General features: G+C 48.9%; 1 protein-coding gene across 13 annotated transcripts in view; it reads right to left on the bottom strand.

Moving 5' to 3' along the window:
• Window positions 1–21,998, bottom strand: part of NCAM1 (neural cell adhesion molecule 1) — a 361,501-nt gene that overhangs the window by 5,786 nt on the left and 333,717 nt on the right. For 8 of the 13 annotated variants that reach the window (XM_027772882.1, XM_006151012.3, XM_006151014.3 and 5 more), the window contains 2 exons: window positions 14,594–14,718; window positions 9,954–10,134 (listed from right to left, as the gene is read on the bottom strand). In XM_027772882.1, the coding sequence (XP_027628683.1) occupies window positions 9,954–10,134; window positions 14,594–14,718 (306 nt within the window). Of the gene's footprint in view, window positions 1–5,175; window positions 7,535–9,953; window positions 10,135–14,593; window positions 14,719–21,998 lie in introns of those variants that run through there. The other 5 variants (XM_027772881.1, XM_014588817.2, XM_027772885.1 and 2 more) reach the window with 2 other exon arrangements.

Below are 21,998 nucleotides of genomic sequence, written 5' to 3'. Positions count from 1 at the left end.
CATGACCCCAGTTCAGCAGTCAGGGTCCGGCCAGCCAGTTGGAGGATACTGCTATGTCTCAGCTAGACCGCAGCAAAAGGCTCTGCAGGGCAGGCAGGCAGGGGTCGCTGGTTTTAGGCTGGCCTGTGGCTCATGGGAACACTTAGGGACTGGGTCTCAAGTGGGTTGGCAGAGATTCCCAGGGCTTTCTCGTCCACTTCCTTCCCCCCTTAGGATGACTCCAAAGGAGCCTACCTGCCCACCCTGAGCTGATAGTTTACCCTCCCTCCCTCACCCCTGGAAGATGAATAAAGCCCACGTGATTATGGAGACAACAGAGGTGCCCCCAGGCCCGGTGGGCAAGGTGCAAGGACTGGGAATACTCACCATCTGGGAGCTCAGGCAAGCTTGGAATGGACTCCAGGAAAACCAGCAGACTCACCCAGCGATTCACACCTCACAGACACGCATACTCACACAGGACAAACATCCGCCCAGACGGACACACATTCTCACATTTCGGCAGCACTCAGACCCCGGTTCTGGCTGGGCTCACTGAATGACCGGGCCTGCGTCCTACTCCCCGCGTGTCCGTCTGTAATCCTTCAGGGCCTTGAGCTATTGACGTGTCCCAGAAGGACCTGGCTCAGGGCACGGTCATGACTGACGTTAGCTGTCTGGAATGAACCTGCCGACCTCTTGGTGGTTCCCACCGTGTCTGAGAGACAAGTGATTTTGCTCAGGAAGTAAGAAGCCAGGCAGAGCTATGCCTGAAATCCAAGGTGGAGACAGTGACCCCAGTCTAACACAGGGACCTGTCTGATCTCTTCAGGATACATGGTTCCACAACTGGCAAGCCTGCCTGCCCACCCCACCACAAGACCTTGTCTGAAGCTCCCTGTGCTCTCTGGGCCTCCCGAGGTCACCGAGGTCTGTGCATTGGAACAGAGCCATGGCTGATTCTACCCGAGGCCCTGCCCCACCTAGTGCTAAACCCAGCTTGTGCCAGGCCAGGCCCAGGGGCCTGGCAGTCACGGATGGTGCCAGATGACGGAAGGAACATGTAACCTGGGATAACCCACACCATGCATGGGCCACACATCCTTCTCTTTCCATGTGGCCTATGTTCCAGGGTAGGGGGGACTCCCCTGTGGCCTAGGGGTCCTTGCCAGCCACTGTGGCACACCTGCTGTAGGGATCACACTCTGCTGGTGCTTACTTCAAACTTTGGTTCAAGGTATGGATGACTGGCCCCACATACAGGAGAGGCTCGCTCACCACTTCTTCCTTAGCATTCGGGTGCAGCTGGGTTGAGCTGGAGGGGATTCCCCAGCTTACAGACATTTAGGGCCCCTCTGGGATGGTGGTCTGGCTACCCAGATTTTCTTCCTAGGCTCTCTGGCTGTTTTAAGAAGACTGCATGAAAGATTCCCACCCGTTCCTCCAGAAGGCCCCAGACTGGCAAAGGACTCTGTGCTTGGCGGACCCAGCCCTGGTCATCTTGTGTCAGGACTGGTTACTGTCCCAGCCATCAGCCAATGCCCCTCTTAGCAGTTGGCTATGAATAGGCATTTCTGGTTGGTTATATGAGAAAAAAGCCAGCCTTCCACTTCCCCATGTGGACCCATTCCACCCAAAAAGCAAAGAAAGAGATGCAGGCCTTCCTGATCTGCAGATCCTCAAACGGGGAGGAAACTTCACCCCTGGGTTTTCTTTTTCTTATTTTTTCAAAAAAAGTTATTTCTTTTATTATTAGTTTTTTACCCCTGGATTTTCTCTCCACTCTGACACTGTAGCTTCCTGCAATCAGTGCCTGATAGGTATGAGGGGCTTACTTCCTGAAGAAATAGCAAAGTTATTATTATTATGTTTTGGTCATGGTCATGGGGGAATGTCTGTATTTTTTGACTCAATGGCACTAACTCTGCATTCTGAGATTTATATTTACTTTACATACAATGGTCTTCTGGGACTAATCATACCTTGCTAAACTTTTTTCTTTTCTTTTTTTTTTTAAGAGGGAAATTTTTTGCTATATGGCATGTTCACTCATGAGAGAGACAGACAGACAGAGAGACAGAGAGAAAGAAAGTAAGAAATCACCTCCCAGGGGGGATGACCACACCGCAATCCCTTCTCCATTTATTCGGGCATGCATGCATATACATCTGGCCTGAATTTCAAGCTGCCAGATCTGGAACTCAAACCACGGTCAACTACACAGGAGTCCAGTGACATAACCATTATGACATCTGTTGGTCCTGGGACTAATCATATCTTTAAAGAGGAAAAGTACATTCCTGGAAAGCTGCTCTGTGTGCATGAGGGGATGGCAGCTGGGACAGCTTCTGCTCTGGGCTGGTCAGATCCAACCAGAGGGCGACTGGCCTGAGCGTGCTCGAGGGGAGGGCTGGGAGGACCTCGACACTGAACTGCGGCATAACCCAAAAATAGGGCGGTGGTCTCTTCTCTCATCTGCTATACCATTCAGAGTCTTTCCATGGTCTAAAAGGCCCTTCATGTGCTGTGTACTCAGCCCACCCTGACCTCCGTCACTCACGGCGCAGACCCCTGGTAGCTGTGTGCAGCCAGGTCGCCTCTGTTCTGTCCGAGCGTCTAGCCACTCCTGCCTCAAGGCCAGGCTGACTCCTTGCCTAGGACACTCCATCCCCCAGTGCCTCATGTGTGGCTCTTTGTCGTCCTTCAGGCCTTGGCTCCAAGGGCTCTTTCTCACAGAGGCCACTCCCGAGCTCTCAGCTAGTGAGGTACCAGCACCCCATGTCTACGTTACCCCGTTTTAGCTGCTTCTTACCGCCACCTGCCATCTCTGCTCATCCACATGCTCAGAATCTGACTCACTCTTCTGGAGCACCCGAGTGAGTTGCTGTCTCTCTCACAGCTTCTCAGCTTCTAGGCCAACCCTGACCTATAGATGGTGTTCAGTGAATATTTGTTGTACAAATAAATGAGTGTTTAACCTGGAGAAGAGAACACTGCTTCCAAATATTGAAAGGTTTGTCATAAGAAGGAAAAAGCAGTCTTATTCTGTATGACACCAGTGGAGGGAAATTACTGGGGGCTGGGAGGGGATTACTGCAACTTCGCAGGAGTAAAGATTAATGGAGACAGCGTGAGCCGCCTTGGTGGGTGAGCTCCCTACTGCTGGAGGTATTCAAGCAGAGGTTGAACAAGTGTCTTTTTCTTTGGAGAGATTTTTTTGTTTTGCCACAGGGCATGTGTATTCATTGGTGAGACCGAGGCAGACAGAGAGAAAGTGAGAAATTGTCCCCAAGGGGGATAGCCATGCCACAATCCCTTCTCTATTCTTCCCAAGGGATTTTGAGCGCGCACACACACATAAGCCTGGCATGGGTTTCAAGCTGCTGCACCCGGGGTTCGACCATGGTAGGTCATGAGGAAGTCCAGCACCCTAACCGCTATGCAACCTCCTGGCCCTGAGGCTGGATAAGTCTTCAGCAGGCTTGTTATAATGCTCTGGATGAGGTTCCTGCCATGGAAAAGGCTTTGGGTAGAGGCTGTCTTCAAGTCCTCCAACCACAAGACCTGCCATTCCAAGTTGGACGTTCTACACTGCAGATTCCCTAGTGCCCGTCTCCTCCATACTCTGTTACGTAGCAGGTGCACAGTACTGAAAGCACTTTTTCCTGGAAGACGGAAATGTTTGGTAGGGCCAATTTTTAATCATTGATCCTTCTGATTTTATTTTTGCATGAAAAAAAAATTATGCCCTTTCACTCAATAATTCTCTCCCTGCAGTGGAATTCCTAGAGTATTTTGCTAAACATTTTGAATTGGGGCTTCCCAATTATATGGAATCCAAACAGCTAAAGTGAGGGGGTGGTGATGTGGGAGGCTCAGGAGTGAGGATTCGAACAAGTGCTCCATGTGATTTGCAAGGACCACTGTTCTTAGATCTTCCCTCCCCTGCATCATAATGAACTCGATCCCAAGATCTACCACCTAAGGAAGAACTGTGCCATCTCAACCCATGACCTTGGGAAAATAGACGGGACCAATGTACTGGATTAACAGAGAGAAGACAAGGGCTAGCCCCAGGGAAAAGGGCCCACGTGGCCCACCACTGCTAAGAGCAAATGAGTGACTTGTGGAGCAAGTGAGGATGAATAAGGGACAACCCGGGTACAGACCTAAGGGAATTAAAGGCAAGCCAGCATTCATTCCCTCTTGGTGGATGGTAATTTAGTCCAAGAATTAGCAAGGATGCAGGTTGTTTTTTGCATCTTACGTAACATTTTACAAAAGGAAAAATGAAGAACCTTCTGGGCTCTGTCTTTGCCATGATCTTCCCCCGTGCTCTCTTGACCAGCTGCCCCATGTGCCTCACATACAATAAAGGCTTCTTAGGAGCAATTTGGCCATAGCTTCTGAGGTCAGAGGTTATGAAGTTGGGGATATCTGTCTTCTGAGAGTTCTTGGCTTGGAAGAGGTTGGTGCTAAAAAGGAAACCGATTTGCCTCAAGACTGAGACCACACACGCCGACTTTCTTATGCCTTACAATTTTACTGATGTCTGTTTGGACCTGAGTCATTGAGTAGTGGGACCTCAATGCAGCGCAAGTATCCCCTAACCCCCTAAATGACTGTCAGACCATCAGAACGACTGAGCTGAGGGTCTTGATCACTCATCAACCCTTCACATGTCTGTTTGCTCCTTCCCGGATAAGTTAAGGGGCTTGCGGGATGTGAGTGACGAAGTATGATTATAAACAGAATATGGTTTGCCAAGGAACACCGTCTCTCAGAGTCCTACCACAAGCTCACTCTGTGCAGCCTTTGTTAGGGACAGCCAAGGCTGCTGGCTGTGTACTATGGATCGGGTGTCTGGTGGTTCAGAATGTCCTCCCATCTCGAGTGGCCCCCTCCCTAGTTCTGCAAAGGCACTTTCCCCTCTCACTGCCTGCTGGGGACTCCAAGGTGGTGCTGACTCATAACGGCTCTTAGCATAGCTGAATGAAACATTGCTCTGCATTAGGGAGGGAGTATTTCCTTTGATTAGAACTCCATCCACCAGACTACCAAGTTGAGGTACAATTTAAATGTCTCCCTAGGCCATCAGTTATCCAGGTCTATGTGAGGTGGAGGGACAGAGGTTTTGATACTTTGTTGGACACACAGCTATCAAATAAAACCAAAACACGCCGGTGAGTTCACATGAACTGTTATTTCCTTTAATAATGCAAAGGTGTGAACTTCGTAAGGCCTCGCTGATTATCTACACAATGTTAGCTTCTTATTAGTAGAAAAACGTGATCCAAACCTGCTGTATAAATACTCCCCAAATGAGCAGAGACACCCCACGGCGTGTGCGGCGTGGACAGCACTAATGCAGGGCGCGGAGGCAGTGCCGTCTGAGTAAGCTGGGGAGTGCTCACTCCTGCAGGGATCTCTGAGGGCCGCCAGCTTATGGGCTCCTGCTGGGGCCGGGGGCTGCGGCCTTCCCTGGGGATTCAGTGTCCAGTGGGAGTGGGTGTGCGCTGATGCTGTCTCCCAAAGGGTGTACCACCACCAGCCCAGGCCTGTCTAAAAGGGCCCAGTGCAATGATGCCAAAGGTGCTTCGGCTGAGGCCTGCAGGCCCTGAAATATGCGGAAGGGACAGGGAGAGCTAATTCGGGTCCTTCTACACTGAGGGCCGAATCTCTAAAGGGTCCCTTCAGACACTGACTCTGCACTTCCCCTATGGGTGGGCCTGACACCAAGTGAGCTGTCAGGGGTGTCACTTCTCAGGGTGAATGAACGTGACTTCTGCCCAAGGCCATCACAAGGGCCAGGAGGATAGAGGGGGGGGTTCTCCCCTTGCTCACTGTGTATCTCTTCCTAACTGGCCTGAGGATCTTACACCAAGCCCCGGAGGTGCCACTTCCTTTCCTGCTGCTCTGCCCTGTGCCTGCTTCTGCTGCCCTGGTGTGACATGAGGGCAGGGACTCCAGGGGGAGAGATTTGTGGCAGGGGCAAGAGACACCCCCTGGCCCAAGCTGCCAAGCAGCAAGCAGCCTCTGGTTGTTTGCATTGAGCGGGGGACACTGACAGGTCCTAGAGCAGGCGATTCTGCCCACAGACCACAGTGTGGGGCCACTGGGAATCCCAACGGGAAAGGCTAATTTGTGAGCATTAGAAAAATAACAACAGAAAAACTATATATAAAGAAACCAAAAATGAACAAAAATCAGACTTCCATGGAGAAGCTCAGAGATGAGATATGTAGAATGATATGTGAGCACACGGAGGGGGGGAGTTTTTATTCTGTGGAAGGCCCGTCCCCGAGCACACAGGCTGATATAATGGGCTGGACTCAGCCCTGGGTCTCTATGCGTCCGACCTTAACAAATGCACCACTTCCTCTCCTGGGTGAACTCCTGGCAGCAGACAGGAGCACCTGGCTTTTCGTTAAAGTTTTAAAAAAATGTCACTGAATCAACTGGCTGAGAGAGGCAGGGACCTTCAGAAAGAACTGACAGGCTGACTCGATCCCATGTTATTGACCCTCCAGGGGTTGGGCAGACTGGGAACGGCCTGTCCCGCCCCTTCCGAGCTTCTGGGCGCACACCAGGAAGGTGGGACCCCTGCCTGCTTCACAGTGGATGCGTCTGCCCTGCCCGGTGGACAGATGCTTAGAGCGATTATGTGGGTCACTGTCGGACCACAGTCCCCCAAGCCATGGAGGCTCTGTGCTGATCTGCAGCTCACTCCGTGCAGACAGGGAAATCACCCCAACTGGGAGACAAGCACCTTCAAAGCCGGCATGCGCTGGGCACATCAGGGTTGGCCTTGATCACAGATGGTGTAAGGTGCTGATTACAATACAAGGACCAAAGTGGCCCCCAGAACGTTTCTCAGTCCCCCCGAATATCCAACAAACTCAACTTCTTCCATGGCAGATTCAACAGGGGATCTAATTTGCCCATCACCGCTCAGGTGAACACAGCGGTCCGACTTTCTGAACGTGGGCACGTAAATACTTCAATGCAAGCACAGCCAACTACTTATTGAAGGCAGAGGAAGGGCACAGAGTTAGAATGAGGGAGGCATGTAGTGACTTTTACGATTCTGCTGCCAGCTTTAAATGGTACTGAAGATTCTTCCTCTGCTACATCATTTTAGGTTTGAACAAAAAACGGCAAAAAGTAGCAGGTAAGTGGAAACTTCTCTGTGAACTTAGCATAATGCTTTTCAAAATAATAAAGAAAGAGCTCTTGAATGCTTTTTACTGCCATTAAATAGGGGCAAACTCCATATGAAGTGGCACGAAAGCATCTGGGCATGGAAAATGTCTGGACGTAAAGCTTTGTCCAATTGCAAGACCTTCCTCTTCCACACAGAATGCTTGCTTGGTGTCTGTGGCCATGGTGGTCCTGACCAGCTCTTCCAAAGGGGGCACTGATCATTTTCATAGGAACTGGGCTTGTAAGCAAATTTAATTGTTGTGTTCGAGTTTCTAACAGAGCAAAAGAAGAGTCACGGCAGAGAAAAGCAATGAGACAAAGGTGTAGGACGCAGAGCTGCCTCCCAAGGTTGCTGCAGATGTCAAACAATGAGTCCCCAGAGAGAATGTGGTTGTTTAAAAACAAAGGTGGCAGTGGGGATGTCCCAGTGACGTCCAAGGTGACAAGTGTGACGACAGACACAGGAAGGGGAGGGACGGGGAGAAGGAAAGAGAAGGTAGAGACAGAAACAGAGAAAAAAAATAGATAAAAAGAAACAAAAATTAGGTCAAATATAGAAAACGCAGGAATCAAAGGTTAGTTCAACTTAGTAAATTAAATCAACAAAGGTTAGAGAAGAGTTCAGTGCGGTATCAATACCATAAGGCCAGTTCAGAAGCTTAGCAAAGCCAGAAGCAGCCCAGCAGGGTTAATTTTGGGGTTAGGAGTCAGCGAGCAAATGAAATTAAAGTGAGAGAACGGAAGCCTCCACAGTAAAATACAAGGGCTCGATTAGGAGAGTGTTACCTTTGACTACGGTGAAGCCCCTTAGCCACAGTCAGCGAGCGCATGGTCTTCTAGTCTCTAGACTTCTGCACGCGGTGGTGGAGATGCATTGGATTGCGGCACTGCCAGGTGCTCGCCGTGCACGGGGCTACCTTTTCAGAGTAAAGCAGGCTTCTCTTCCTATTGCGCAAGCCCCCCGCTGAAGAGAGTCTAGCTCTGCACCCCTCACCTTCTACACCCTGCTGACCACAGAACTCAACCATAAATGCACATCTTGTAATTCAGAGAGGTTTTATTCTTGAATCCCAATACGAAGTCCAACCAAGCACAGAGCCCTCACCTTCTAAGACAAGGACGGTCACAGAGCCGTCAAGAGAAGGTGGGCAATCCTCCCACCCTCTCTGGTTTTATTGGGTGCCTGCAAGATCTACAGGGGGGACTTGGGCATCTCTGGCAGGCATGACTCCAGAGCACAAGGTCTCTGCCACACAAACCCCAGAAGCTGCTGCCGCCACCATACCTGGCGTGTGAACACAACATGGCCAAGCAACCTGCCTATCCAGGCTCACCCCAGGCAATAGCCACCATGAGGAATCTGGCTTTCTACAAAGGGCTTACACAAGCCTCACCTTCCCACCTCCTGGGTGTCCCAAAGGCTGGGCAGATTTGAACTTCTAATTTCACGGAAAAACAGACCAAAGGAAACAGAAAGAAGGGACAGAGGAAGAGGAAGCTATTTCAATTTAGACAGCCTTTACGCACCTGTCAGGACATCTCCTGCAGTCATACCCGGGTGCCTGTAGCACCAATGATCTGACCAGTGCCCACGAGAGACCCCTGCCCCAGCGTGTGCTAGGGAGCCTTCCTGGCAAGGTGGGGGTACCTGCAGCTTGAACTCACCTGCCAACTCTCTGGAGGCCCCACATGTCTCCCAGACATACGCATTCACACACAACCAACCATCAGGAACCACATGCCGATCTCTTGCGGCTGCTTGACTAGCCCACTTTGGCACATCCAGCCCTTTCTGGCCTGTCTCCCCTGGGAGGAGCAATCATGACTCACTGAACCGAGAGACCAGCAAGCATTACAGACAGTGCAGGCATGAGGGGGGCTGACCAGGGCCATCTTCCTACCATGCCTGAACGTGGCAGGGAGCATACGGGGCTATCTCCCACAGGCTGCAGCTGTATATCCCCTGCCCACCTCTCCTGCTTGTGCTTGGCATTTGCTGTTCTGGAAAAGCAGAGAGTGATGCCAAAGAGCTCTCTCTGTTCTGAGGACTTTGATCAATGGGGAGACTAGCCATCCGGGCCAGGAAGCAGAACCCTCACTTCACTCACACACTTGAGCGGGTCCTGGATCCCTGGAGAGGAGTCTGCCTCTCCTGGGAAAACCGCTGCCCTGGCTGTGGCCAGCAGATCACACTGCCTTTCACTGATGGCGCTTTCCAGCATCTCGTTCCTCCGCTTTGCTGCTCCAGGTGGTTCCGTTTAATCTAGTTTCAACTGAGGGTTTGTGACCAAGGGGGTGACGTCTCTTCCTCCTCTTGGGGTTACCACAGAGAAGGGATCTGGACCATGGTTGTGCAGATAAAGCAAGCATCAGAGAGAAAGCGCTTAAAGACAGTGTGGTCCTGATATGAAATGGCAGATGGAAGACAAGGTCTCCGTAAAGGAGCCTTATCCGACCAGCTTCCAAGGCTAGGCTGGAGCTGGGCCTGTCCCATCTGAGGGGTCCCAGGGACTGGTTAGCATCAGTCCCTCGAGGCCAAATGAGACAGGACCTCTTCCACAGGATGCTTGGCCAAGCCTTCCTGGGGGTCCAGTACATCTCAACCCACTGCACAGATAGGTACAAGGCAAAACTAAGCTCGGCATGGGCAACCAATCATGAGGATGGCTGTAAGCAAGCAAGTTGTCAGGGGTGTTCAGGCACATTAGGAGGTGCAGCACTGGTGCATTAATTCGAAGCGGAAAACTAACAGAGAGCAGAGGCGGTCATACCTGGGATGGCCGTGGGCTGCGCCGAGGTCCTGAACACAAAGTGAGCGGCCTTGGATTTTCCTTGCTGGTTCTCAGCCACCACGTAGACCTCGTACTCAGCATTCCAATCCAGGGATTTAAGCATGACGTGGTCACTGCCAGATGGGAGCCTGATCTCAGGTTTCCACTCGGAGGACAGCTTCTGGGAGAAATTGGCAAAAAGGACACAAGACACCAGGGAGTGTTAGGTAAGAACAGTGGTAAGACCAGCTAAGAGGCGGAATGGAAGGGAGTCGAGGACCGCTGGTGCAGAATCACAATAATCCGAAGCAATGACAGGACACGGTTTTTATTCTTTATGAGCCTGAAAAAATCCCAAGGATTACACAGGCTGGGCTTTCAACCCTGTGCGGTTGCAAATAAAAATAGCAGCAGATGCCAGTGTGGCCCTGGGCCAACCCCTTTGATGTCTTACCATCTGCAGGCCACACAGGGACTCAAGTGTCACCAGGTCCCCTAGGTTATGCTTGTATATGCAGGGCACATATACAAATGGACAACCGAGAATAATAATTCATAGATTTCGTGTCCGATTTCAGAGTTCCGCATGTGACCCACCTCCCAGGGAGGTGAACACTGTACAGACGCCAGCTTTAGTGAAAGTAAAGAACTATTATTTGTTGAGCATCAACTATGGGCCAGGCACTGCGCAGAGGCTTTACAGACACACATTCTCATCGTGTCCCTGTGACAAGCTTGCGGGGGGTTTTGTTGGGCTCTAACTAACCGTGATGATGGGGAAGAGAGAGAAGCCAGGTGATTACTCTAGAGCCACACCTGCTATCAAGGTGGGAACCAAGTCTGCTGGGCCCAGAGCTGTGATCTTTCCTTTTCATAGTGGGGAGCTCAGCAAAGGCTTGTGGAGGTGAACTAGGTTTTCCATTCTACGCAGCGCGGCCTCATCTCTGCCACTGCAGCTGAGAGATTGAGGCTTCTTAAGTGCAAATTCTGCCGTCGGATCTGACACCGGGTTGTGCGGAGGACTGAGGGAGAGCCTGGCTGAGCTCAGCATAATTAAGGCCCAGGCATAAGCACAGGCATGAAGCTGCAGCTGTGAGTGTCCCCTTTTCTTCTCTGGAGATTCCTTCTGGTTACAACCTGCACGTCTCCCAGGAGCTTGCACCACGTAGGAGTTTATAAAGTCATAAACTCGCAGACAGAGGTGACCATTTCCCTAAAAAACAACTGTGGGAGAACCTAAGACTTTCTGACGTGAGACTTTGGATGGTCTCACCACCGCACAGCCCACCTCGTCACAGCGTGTGCCCTGAGGTACAGGCCAGGCACACAACATGGCTTGACAAGTGTTTGCTGTATGACATGCGAGTAGGACATGCTAGCCAGGTGCCTGAAAGGGGGCCTCGCGGCTGCTACAGGCCTGCAGGAGGGTGAAGAGTTCTCTTAGAGCAAGGCAGTTTTCCCAGGCAAAATGGCTTGTACCAGCCAGGGCGATGCCTTGAGGAAGGTTCTGGAGCTCAGAGCATGGCCTGTGACTGTTTGGAAAATGCCCGAAGCGGGTAGTTGTTTCTTTCCAATCTAACCGGGAGCCTGGGCAATGCAGCAAGTCAGGTGGTGTGGTTGTCACTATGTGGTCCCATTTTCATTTAAAAACAAAGAAACTGAGCTGTCTTTTCTCACTCTCTCTCTCTCTTTTTTTTTTTTTCCTCTGACAAACATTGCGAAAGAGAAAAGCCAGAATACAAAACCCACATATAACAAAGAAAATATCATGTTACATGATATCTATTAATAATACAGAATAATAATATTTAGCAAACACTGCATTTTTGAAGTGAAAGAGGAAGGACAGTTTAGCTTGTGGAAATCTAACACATCTCGGTGCTTTGCCCCAGTTGTCTCTTTAATGCAATCCTGCCTGCCACACCTACAATGGCTCTTTTGGCAAGTGACATCTGAGGTGGCCTTGTATGAGAGATCTTTCTAGCCTGAGCCTGCATCTGAGCTGTAATTATAGTTGCCATTTATAAAGGTTTCCAAGTGTCAAGCACGTTTTGTGTATTACAACTCTTTGCCGATATTGTAACTCATCTTTACAGTTCAGTAAACTGTTTAGTCCCCCTGTTACAGATGGAGAAATGCAGGGTTTGGAAGATTGGGTGATCTGCTGTTCAGGCCATGTGCTGCTGAGTGATCAAGCTGGAATGGGATACCATGTCTGTCTGACTCTGAAACCTAAATCTGTGCACCGGGCTACATCAGTGTAGCAATGGCCAGAGGCATCCCACCCTGCCACGTCACCCTCTCCCAACAGGGTAATGGCCACCTGCCCAGTCCTTGCATCCCACTCTGCAGTGAGGTAACCCCAGGACCCTCATTAAGTGATATCTCTGGGCTGGGCCTCAGGGAAGCCAGCGGAGGCTTTTCCTACTACGTCCACTCACACTGGCTGAGAAATTAAGTGGGAAAGAGAGCCGAGTGGATGACAGGCCTGCCCGCCAGCTGGGACGTGCGCCTGTAGGGCTCTGGGCTGGGCTGGCTCTCTAGAAGCCTAACCAGTGAAAGCCCCGCATGTCACTTTGATGGGTGCTGATCACAAGGCATAGAGGGAGTAAGTCAACTTCCTGAACGCCCCCCAACCCCCTGTGGGGCTGTTTGAAGAAAGAAAACTGCTCTCTGGCTCATTATTTTCTACTACTAAGAAACTCTAGCAAGAGGCTCTTCCCAGCGTTCAGATACTGCCTCTAAACCTCTCAGCAATTGGTTGTGGCTGGCAATGGATAAATGTCGTTTTAAAACCAAAATGAGAGAGCGTGATTCTTGGTTTGGGCGCTAAGGATAAAAGGTGGAAGGATGAAAATCTCAGGGGGGCGGTGAGAGAACTGAGAAGAAAAGGCTTGGAGGCAAGCTTGCTGTTAGCAGGGTTCTAACAGCTCAGGTGGAAGGTGACATTGTTTTAGGAGCTGAAAGCAGCCAGGGGCCAGGGTGCGAACCCCATCCTGTCTGCCAGACAGACCTGGATTCAAGCTCTGGCTCACCTAGCTGTGAGACCAGGCAGCTTTCGATCGCCATAAATCCTGGTTAGGCAGAGAGCATCGTGAGACCCATTTGGCTGGGTCTTGGTGCAGAGGTGCCCGCGATCACAGTGCCTGGCCCATAATAACATGCACTTTATCAAAAGTAGTGATTATTTGATATTAGTAAGACATTTGCAAAAAGCACTAGATAACGGCAAAGTATCTTTGAAGGAAAGCTCAAGAAATAGAAAAATCAGTCATAGTCCGAGTTCGTTGCCACCACACCATCTTAAAGATTTTAAAATGGTTCCCTAAGCACCGTATCCATGTTGTACACTATAAAAATGTACAGTGATTAAAAGTAAAAAAAAAAGAAAAGAAAAGGGAAGATTCCAGTGTGGACATGGCCTAATAGCTTGGGATTTGGGATTTGGGATTTAAAGCCCTGACCAGGTTGATGAGTACCCTGTTAGACACAGAGCAAGCCCTGCCCCCCCGCCTCCCCGCCACCTGGGCTTCTCTGGTATTGTGCTGATAAGGTGGTGTATGCAGGGGGGCTGGGCAGGAGGGCAGGGGGAGACGGGGAAGAGGCCTCTCACCGCTCGGTACTTGACCAGGTAGTGTCTGATGGGGGAGCCGCCGTCATCCTGCCTGATCCGGGCTGTTTGAAGAAAGAAAACTGCTCTCTGGCTCATTATTTTCTACTACTAAGAAACTCTAGCAAGAGGCTCTTCCCAGCGTTCAGATACTGCCTCTAAACCTCTCAGCAATTGGTTGTGGCTGGCAATGGATAAATGTCGTTTTAAAACCAAAATGAGAGAGCGTGATTCTTGGTTTGGGCGCTAAGGATAAAAGGTGGAAGGATGAAAATCTCAGGGGGGCGGTGAGAGAACTGAGAAGAAAAGGCTTGGAGGCAAGCTTGCTGTTAGCAGGGTTCTAACAGCTCAGGTGGAAGGTGACATTGTTTTAGGAGCTGAAAGCAGCCAGGGGCCAGGGTGCGAACCCCATCCTGTCTGCCAGACAGACCTGGATTCAAGCTCTGGCTCACCTAGCTGTGAGACCAGGCAGCTTTCGATCGCCATAAATCCTGGTTAGGCAGAGAGCATCGTGAGACCCATTTGGCTGGGTCTTGGTGCAGAGGTGCCCGCGATCACAGTGCCTGGCCCATAATAACATGCACTTTATCAAAAGTAGTGATTATTTGATATTAGTAAGACATTTGCAAAAAGCACTAGATAACGGCAAAGTATCTTTGAAGGAAAGCTCAAGAAATAGAAAAATCAGTCATAGTCCGAGTTCGTTGCCACCACACCATCTTAAAGATTTTAAAATGGTTCCCTAAGCACCGTATCCATGTTGTACACTATAAAAATGTACAGTGATTAAAAGTAAAAAAAAAAGAAAAGAAAAGGGAAGATTCCAGTGTGGACATGGCCTAATAGCTTGGGATTTGGGATTTGGGATTTAAAGCCCTGACCAGGTTGATGAGTACCCTGTTAGACACAGAGCAAGCCCTGCCCCCCCGCCTCCCCGCCACCTGGGCTTCTCTGGTATTGTGCTGATAAGGTGGTGTATGCAGGGGGGCTGGGCAGGAGGGCAGGGGGAGACGGGGAAGAGGCCTCTCACCGCTCGGTACTTGACCAGGTAGTGTCTGATGGGGGAGCCGCCGTCATCCTGCTTGATCAGGTTCACCTTAATAGAGTTTCCATCTTCTCCCATCTGCCCTTCGAGCTTGGGTGCGCTGGGTTCCCCTGAAACAACCAGTTGATTCACATGAAATCTTTGTCCACAGAATGGCAACCCAATCCGTCAGAATGGGAGGGGGTGGGGCTGGACACTGTTCTTGCTTTCTCAGAAACTCAAATGGTTAGAAAGCAATAAATATGAAACTTGAAATTCAGGTCGATGCCTCAGAGCTAGCCCACGCGGAGAATGCCCTTCAGGGATGTTTGGGAAACAGCCTCCCTAAGAGGGCAACCCAGGTGCCACTTGGACCACAGGCCTTTTACTGTCTCTCTCCCTGGTACTCGAACTTCCTTTTGGCTGCTCTTACAACTGCAGGTTTCATTTTCATAAACCTGACACATCTGGAGGAACAGCCCAAAATATGGGAAAATACTAGCACCTGAGTAGAAAAGTGACTCCCACAAAATCTTTTCCCCAAATAGTGCAGTTTCCTGCCTTGGGTTGCGGCACTCACCCTAGGGACCCGGGGGCCTGATCTCTAACGGGAGTGAATGATGCTGCACTTTTGTGACTACCTTTTGGTGAATCAAAATTTATTACTGAGATTCGTTAATAAAAACAAGTTTCCAGATGTGATTAAATAAAGCACAGTTAGCCACAGGCAAGTTTTCTGTAAGTACCACATTTACGGCTCCGGTGAGTGAGTGATAATCCCGGCACTTTCATGTTTTAAGTAACAATCGTTAAAGTGTTTGTCTCTGTGAAAGGAGGGGGAAGAATCTTTAGCATTTCTCAATGGAAAAAAGAGACGCGGAGTCTCTTTATTTGCAGGAGACAGGCAGCTCGGGCAGCTCTTCGCCCTGGGAATCCAAGGCGGAGCAGGAAGATGAACGTGGAGCTGACAGACTCCCGGGGCTGGGATGGTTCTTCAGTGAGTTAGACACGGATTTACTCTCAGAGAAACCATTTCATTAGCATATGCTGAAAGCTGAGGTGAGAGCACATCTGCTTTAACAGTTAAAATGGGGGCCAGCAGGTGGTGTGGTAGTTAAGGCACCAGACTCCCACATGGTTGACCACGGTTTGAAAATCATGCTAGGTGCATGCATGTGCCCAAAATCCTGGGAGAAGAATGGAGAGGGGATTGTGGAGTGGCCATCCTGCCTGGGGGGTGATTTCTTACTTTCCATCTGTCTCTCTCCAGCGAGCACACGCACCCTGTGGCAAACACCACATCCCCCCCCCCACACACAAAAAAAGTAAAATGAAGATCGAACATACTTGATGGGGCCAGCGTAATGGTTAGGGAACTGGACTCCCACATGACCAACTGTGGTTCAAGTCCCAGACTTGGTGGCTTGAAACTCACACCAGGTGCATGTGCGTGCATGTCCAAAATCTCAGGAGAAGAATAGAAGAGATGGGATTGCAGGGTGGCCATCCCCCTGTGGGGGTGATTTCTCACTTTCCCTGTCACTGTCTTTCTGTCTCTGATGAGCGCACGTGCCTGATGACAAAAACCTTAAAAAAAAAAAAAAAAGAGTGTACATACTTGGGAATCCTGCCCTAGCTGCAAGGAGCTACCTTTGTACCTAATTTGTGAGCTCCAAGGGAAAATCATGGCAGGCTATAAAGCAGCTACTTCTGGGCGGATCACCATGGCTTGCTCTCTGGAAAACAGAATCACAGACATGGGACTGACAGAGAACCAGGAGAAGGCTTGTCACAGGCCTTGCATCCAGTCAATTACCCAACACGGCACCACTGCTCACTGAGGAGAAGACAGCTGGCAAAACCAGGGTCTCGCCTACCCTCCCCATTCGCCAGCCTGGGGAATGCGTGCCTTTGATATGAGGGGACTAGAGAGACAAAGCTCATGGTGAACCCTACCTGTAACCATGTGGCCAGACTAGGCTTATCGTCTGTCATAAGTGAAGATTCTCTGGGCTAGCTCAGTGGCCGAGTGGTTAAGGGAGCCAGATCCCTCATGGCTGTGGTTCTAATCCTGGACCTGGTGACTTGAAAAAATACACCAGGTACACGTGTATGCCCCAAATCCCAACATTATGGAAACATGGTAGAGAAGGAATTGTTGCATGACCATATCAGGGAGTATCTTTTCCCTCTTTATATGTCTCTCTTTGGTAAGTACATGTGCCCACTAATAATAATAATAAAAAGAAATGTAGATTCTCACTGTAACAAGATTCCTTGTGCATATCTGGGTTTGGCAGGAGTAGTCACAGAGGCATGTAAAAGCTTACGGCATGGATACTAAATAATCTTGGTGTCTAGGGAATATTTAGGACAAGCTGTGCTTACCGTTTGTAATCAGCAATTAAAGAAAAAATAAAAACAGAAAATAAATGGGCTTTTGGCAAAGACTTGTTTTTGTTTTAATATGATTTGCTATAAGGTGTGCTCACCAAAGACAGAGACAGAGACAAAGAGAGGGAAAGTGAAAAGTCACTCCCCAGGGGGGATGGCTCTGCCACAGTCTCTTCTCCTCCATTTTCCTCTCCAGGATTTTGGGCACATGCACACATGCCCAGCATGACTTTCAAGCCACCAGGCCCAGGACTCGGACTGTGGTTGGCCATGGGAGAGTTCAGGGCCTTAACCATCATGCCAAATGCTGGCCCAGATTTGTACTACTTTTAAATCACTAGCCACTGGCCCCAACTAGCCAGTGCAAAGTATTTAGATATGGTTTAGATATGTCAAATTATGTAAGCTTTGTGTATTTCATTGGACTGTTCTAAGTCTTCGGCAATAATCCAGTTGTTTACATTGTTATCAATATCCAGTGCTGAAAGCAGCTCAAAGTGTGCTCGCTTCGGCAGCACATATACTAAAATTGGAAAGCAGCTCAAAGTGGGTGTACCTTCGAGTAGGGCAAGAGCTCTGTGTAGATTTAGCAAAACTGATAAAATAGAAGAAGGCACAGAATTTTACAAATTCTATTGTCTGACTGGATTAGGGTGAGCAACTCTTCTTGGTTAGCCTAGAATAGTCTATTTTTTAGCACTGGATGTTCAACGTCCTGAGAAGCCCCAGGCAAACTGGGGTGGTTGGCGACCCTAGACTGGAAATGAGACTAATCATGACACTTCTGCATTCATCATCATGACACTGTCTCTGTGTTGAATAGGAAGGAGGGGATTTTCATTAAGCAGCGAAGGTGACCCTTCCAACACCCAGCAGGTGAGAAGCACATCCTTCCCTAAGGCATTATGGAAGGTTACTAATTCGATTACTAATCTTTATGTCCCGGTTTGGTTCCCTATTCTGCTGTAAATGTGGGGTTTTAAGGCTGAATTGACATCACAGAACACTTTCTCTTAACTCTTCTGCTTCATGTGTGTATGGTTGGGGGGGGTGTCTATTGCTTTTTCCAAGACACTGCCTCAGTCTCCTCATTTGCAAAATATAGGCACTGGGTCAAATGCTCTTGAAGAACCCTTCCAACTCTGCCATCACTGTGACACCCTACTCTACCGACCACAGCCTTGCTACTTCTCATGACACTATGGAAGAAAACACAAAAATAATATGACCCTTAGTTTTAGGGAGATGCACCCCAGGATCAACAATCCCATATCTCTAAAGCACTAAAAACTGTAGTATACTTAGAACATAGTTCTAAGTCCTCTATAGTTAGAATATTATAATTTACTATTTTATCTGTATTATTTTCACATGTGTTTGCATGTGTTACTTTCTCATAGAATTTAGAGAATTTTATATATACAATATTTAGGTAGATCATTTAAAGTGCTTCACCTATGATTCATTCAACAAATGCATATTGAATATCCACTAGCTACCAGGTAGTTGATTAGACATCACAGTTTCAACAAAACATGGTTTTGTTTGCCAAATGAAAAGAAAAAATCTAGTTATGATTAAAAAGTGGTGGGGCCTTTGGAAAGAAACATAACTCTTCCTATGAAAATATTTCTAAAGGAAGATCATATTCAATTGACATGGAGATTCTAACCCACTCTGTGGCTCTCTAACTTGCTCTAAGTATATTAAGACTTGGAAAGAGCAACTGTTTAATTGATTGTCTTATTCATCCTCAAATGTTTACTGCTGGCTCTTTTTCTTAAAGATTAAAAATGGGGGTTGAGGAAACTTCCCTAAGCTCTCTGCACAAAGCCATGCCTGACCCAGGAAGGGCCGGTGTGGAAGAAACGGAGCCCTTGGCATTCAGGAGGCTCCCCACTTTATTGAACTAATGCATTAGCAGAGGAAATGATTTCCAGGGTCCCGATGTGCAATGTGTTCTGAGATGGCTGCTCTGATTGAAGTCATTATGGGTAATTTCAGCAAAACCAATATTGTAATTATTTGTAAATGTTGGTTTCCAATTCAGCAGCAATTGGCAGGTTTGCTCCAAGAAAACCCCCGGGGTTAATTATACCCTTTGAGTTTAGCTTCAGCCATGAGTCGAATTCCCCCCCTCCCCAATATTTTATGTAAAGATTAAAACAGCAGTAACTTAAACATAAATCTTGCCAATAGCACATAGGAGATATTGGGAAGTTCTGGTATTTTCTAGCAGAGCGTAAATCATGAACATAAGAAACTAAAGAGGACGTAGCATAGAGGCCACGTGCAGTCAGCTACGTCAAAGGCAGGCCCTGTGAGGGTCCCCTGTAGAGGTCGTAAGTGACATGTATGTCTTTGGCCATGTACTTTACAGGCTCTTTCTTTGTCATTTCTGGGCTACTGTGCCCTTAAATATGAACCAGCTTCATACTTTCCTTCTCACTGGCAGAAACACTACTGCTGGAGGGTGGCTCAGGCTGCTGGGTTCTACATGGCTGACGCGTGGTTCAAGTTCTGAATCTGACAGCCTGTAAAACACGCTGGGCACGTGCGCATGCCTGCCTGAAATCCCCAAATGAGGGAGAAGTGGAGGAGAGTAGAGCATGATCATTCCCTACAGGGGAGTGCTTTCTCACTTTCCCTTCCTTCCCCTCTTTTTCCCTCTCTCTCTGGTGAGCACATGCAAACTCTGACAAATTAAAAAAAGAAAACTATTGCTGGATACCTAAACTCCACAACAACAATTCTAACAAGCCCAGGGCATCGAACGCTTGTGAATTTTAGAAAGAAAACAATATTCTGCATCTCGCTCACAGAAGCCCAAGCACGGAGAGTTTTGTCTTCTGGATGCAGTGCTGGGTTGCCACACGGGCAGCCCTGAGAAGGGATCCATCTGTTACCTGTTTACCCACTTCGCTTTCTCCCACAAGGATCCACACAGACCTCCGGGTGTCTGAGTATAAACCAGTGGTACACGTAGGGCTTGCAGGAAGATCTTTTACTTTTACCATCAAAGAGGATGGTCTGGCATTGAAAATACTGATTTCATTTAACCTAACTCTTATATCCTTCCTGTGAGTCTTTCCTACAAGCATTTTGAAGCTTATGTATACCCTTTTTATTATTTGTTTAAGAAAGTCCAAAACAGACACTCTACCTATTCAAATATGGAGCCTATCCTGTATTTTCCACTCAGGAAGGTTACAGTTCCTTCCATCCAGAGAGCAGAAGTTGGACTGGTCCTTAGGGGACCTGCAAAACGGCCTTAGGTAATCAGGACTCAGGATGACCTGACCGTGGGTGCTCCTTCCTGAGCAGCACTCTCAGCCCTAGATGCCAAATGAACCTACAGGAGTCTATGTTACAGGTATTCTCGATCCTCATAACTCTCCCTGACGCCTCTTCGGGTAACCTATGTGGCTATTCTAGGGGTGAGGAGTGGCTTTTGAGTCCCAAAGGACAGCCCGATGGTACAAGGACGGATATGGATTTGTCTTAAGTATGACTCCCCCAAATCAGGCCTTTAGAGAGAAGTGTTCTTTCTCTCCTGAGCTTTCCTCTCTAGCATTAAGGGTCTGCATGTGCTGAGGGACCTGGTTCTGTGCTGTCCTAGTCCCTGGCTCCAGGGAAGGTGGGAATCCAGAGTAAATGGGGATGTGCATGGCCAGGGCCCTGGCTTTTACAGAGCAAGGGTACTTCGCTCTCTGGGGTCAAGCTCACTACGGCGTCTGGTCCACACAGCCTCTCCAGCACCGGTTTTCTTAGGAATTAGGAAGTGACTGTGTGTAGGGGGCGGACTGGCGGGTGTTGTCAGAAAGTACAAGTTTAACAGCCACAAACGAGCTCTGACAGACTGAACCACAAAAATACCAATTCCCTTCTGGTGGGTGTCGTGAAAACACCAACAGGTTGATTGATCAATTATCTTTGTTTCATCATCCTAAAAAGAAAGTATGTGGTCATAAAGGTGTGGCTTGTGGTTATGGGGCCAACCCAGGCCGAGGAAGTATGTCAGGAATATCTGCTATCACCAACAACCGGCTCGGCTCCTGCCTCCGAGGCCACCAGGGGCATTACTGGTGCATCTTTGACACTATTTCATGGGTATCAGATTCGTTATTGAGAAAGATGAGGCTCCTGGGGTGTCTTGGCCCTCTTACTGTGACCCTAGGGCAGCTGGCTGTTTCAAAGAGAGCGGCAGCCCTCGGTCCCTGCCCACAGAATTCAGGCGGATACACATCGCTGTCTTCCTCAGCCCCTTCCTGCTAATTCCCTACCCTAGGGACTGCCAGTGCAGGGAATCCTTAGAAATAAAGGCAATTAGAGCAGAAACCCTGGTGAAAAGTCTGTGTAGACCTGCCAGAGACCGTGGCAATCCAAACACACAGCTGTAGAAAAATAAAGGAGGGAGTGGAAGGGGTGGTTAGTGATGTTTTCAATCTAAGAAGGAAGAGTGAGTGTTAAAGAGTTTAGTTCATCAGAATCAGCATTTCCTACTACGAGGCAGTGTCAGTAGCTAAAGAAAAAAAAAGAACATTATGAATAGGTGGGGGGAGCCATGCTGACATGCAGCACATTGACGGGGGGTGCAGGGGGGCAGAACATCACACACATGCCGGGTGGGGGGTGCAAGAGTCCCATTTACAGTCTTCAGTAGCTCGTGGACAAAACATGGCCCCTTGGTGGCCCTGGAGGAAGTCACATGGTGCCATGATAGAAGAAACGAACATTTGCATCCAGGGGCATTGTAGCTTACCAGACTAAACTCATTCCTGCCACCGGGGGAAAGGAGCGTACTCTCACCTATCATGAACCCTTACATGCAAAGCTCAGGAGCTGAGTAACCATGGAGGCCAGCACTCGACCTCTGCATTAACCTCCCTTCCTACTCTGATTCGCCATAACTTCATTCGCAGCTAGGAGGCTGCATGGACACAACTGAACTTAAGGTGTGGGGAGCATCCAGCATGCGTTGAGTGTGTCCCAGGCATTATTATTATTATTATTCATT

The sequence above is a fragment of the Tupaia chinensis genome, unplaced genomic scaffold, assembly GCF_000334495.1.
Source record: "Tupaia chinensis unplaced genomic scaffold, TupChi_1.0 Scaffold000311_2, whole genome shotgun sequence".
In the NCBI taxonomy this organism is placed as follows: Eukaryota; Metazoa; Chordata; class Mammalia; order Scandentia; family Tupaiidae; genus Tupaia; species Tupaia belangeri.
Note: the sequence above shows the minus strand (reverse complement) of the source record. Positions and strands in the feature narration are given on the sequence as shown.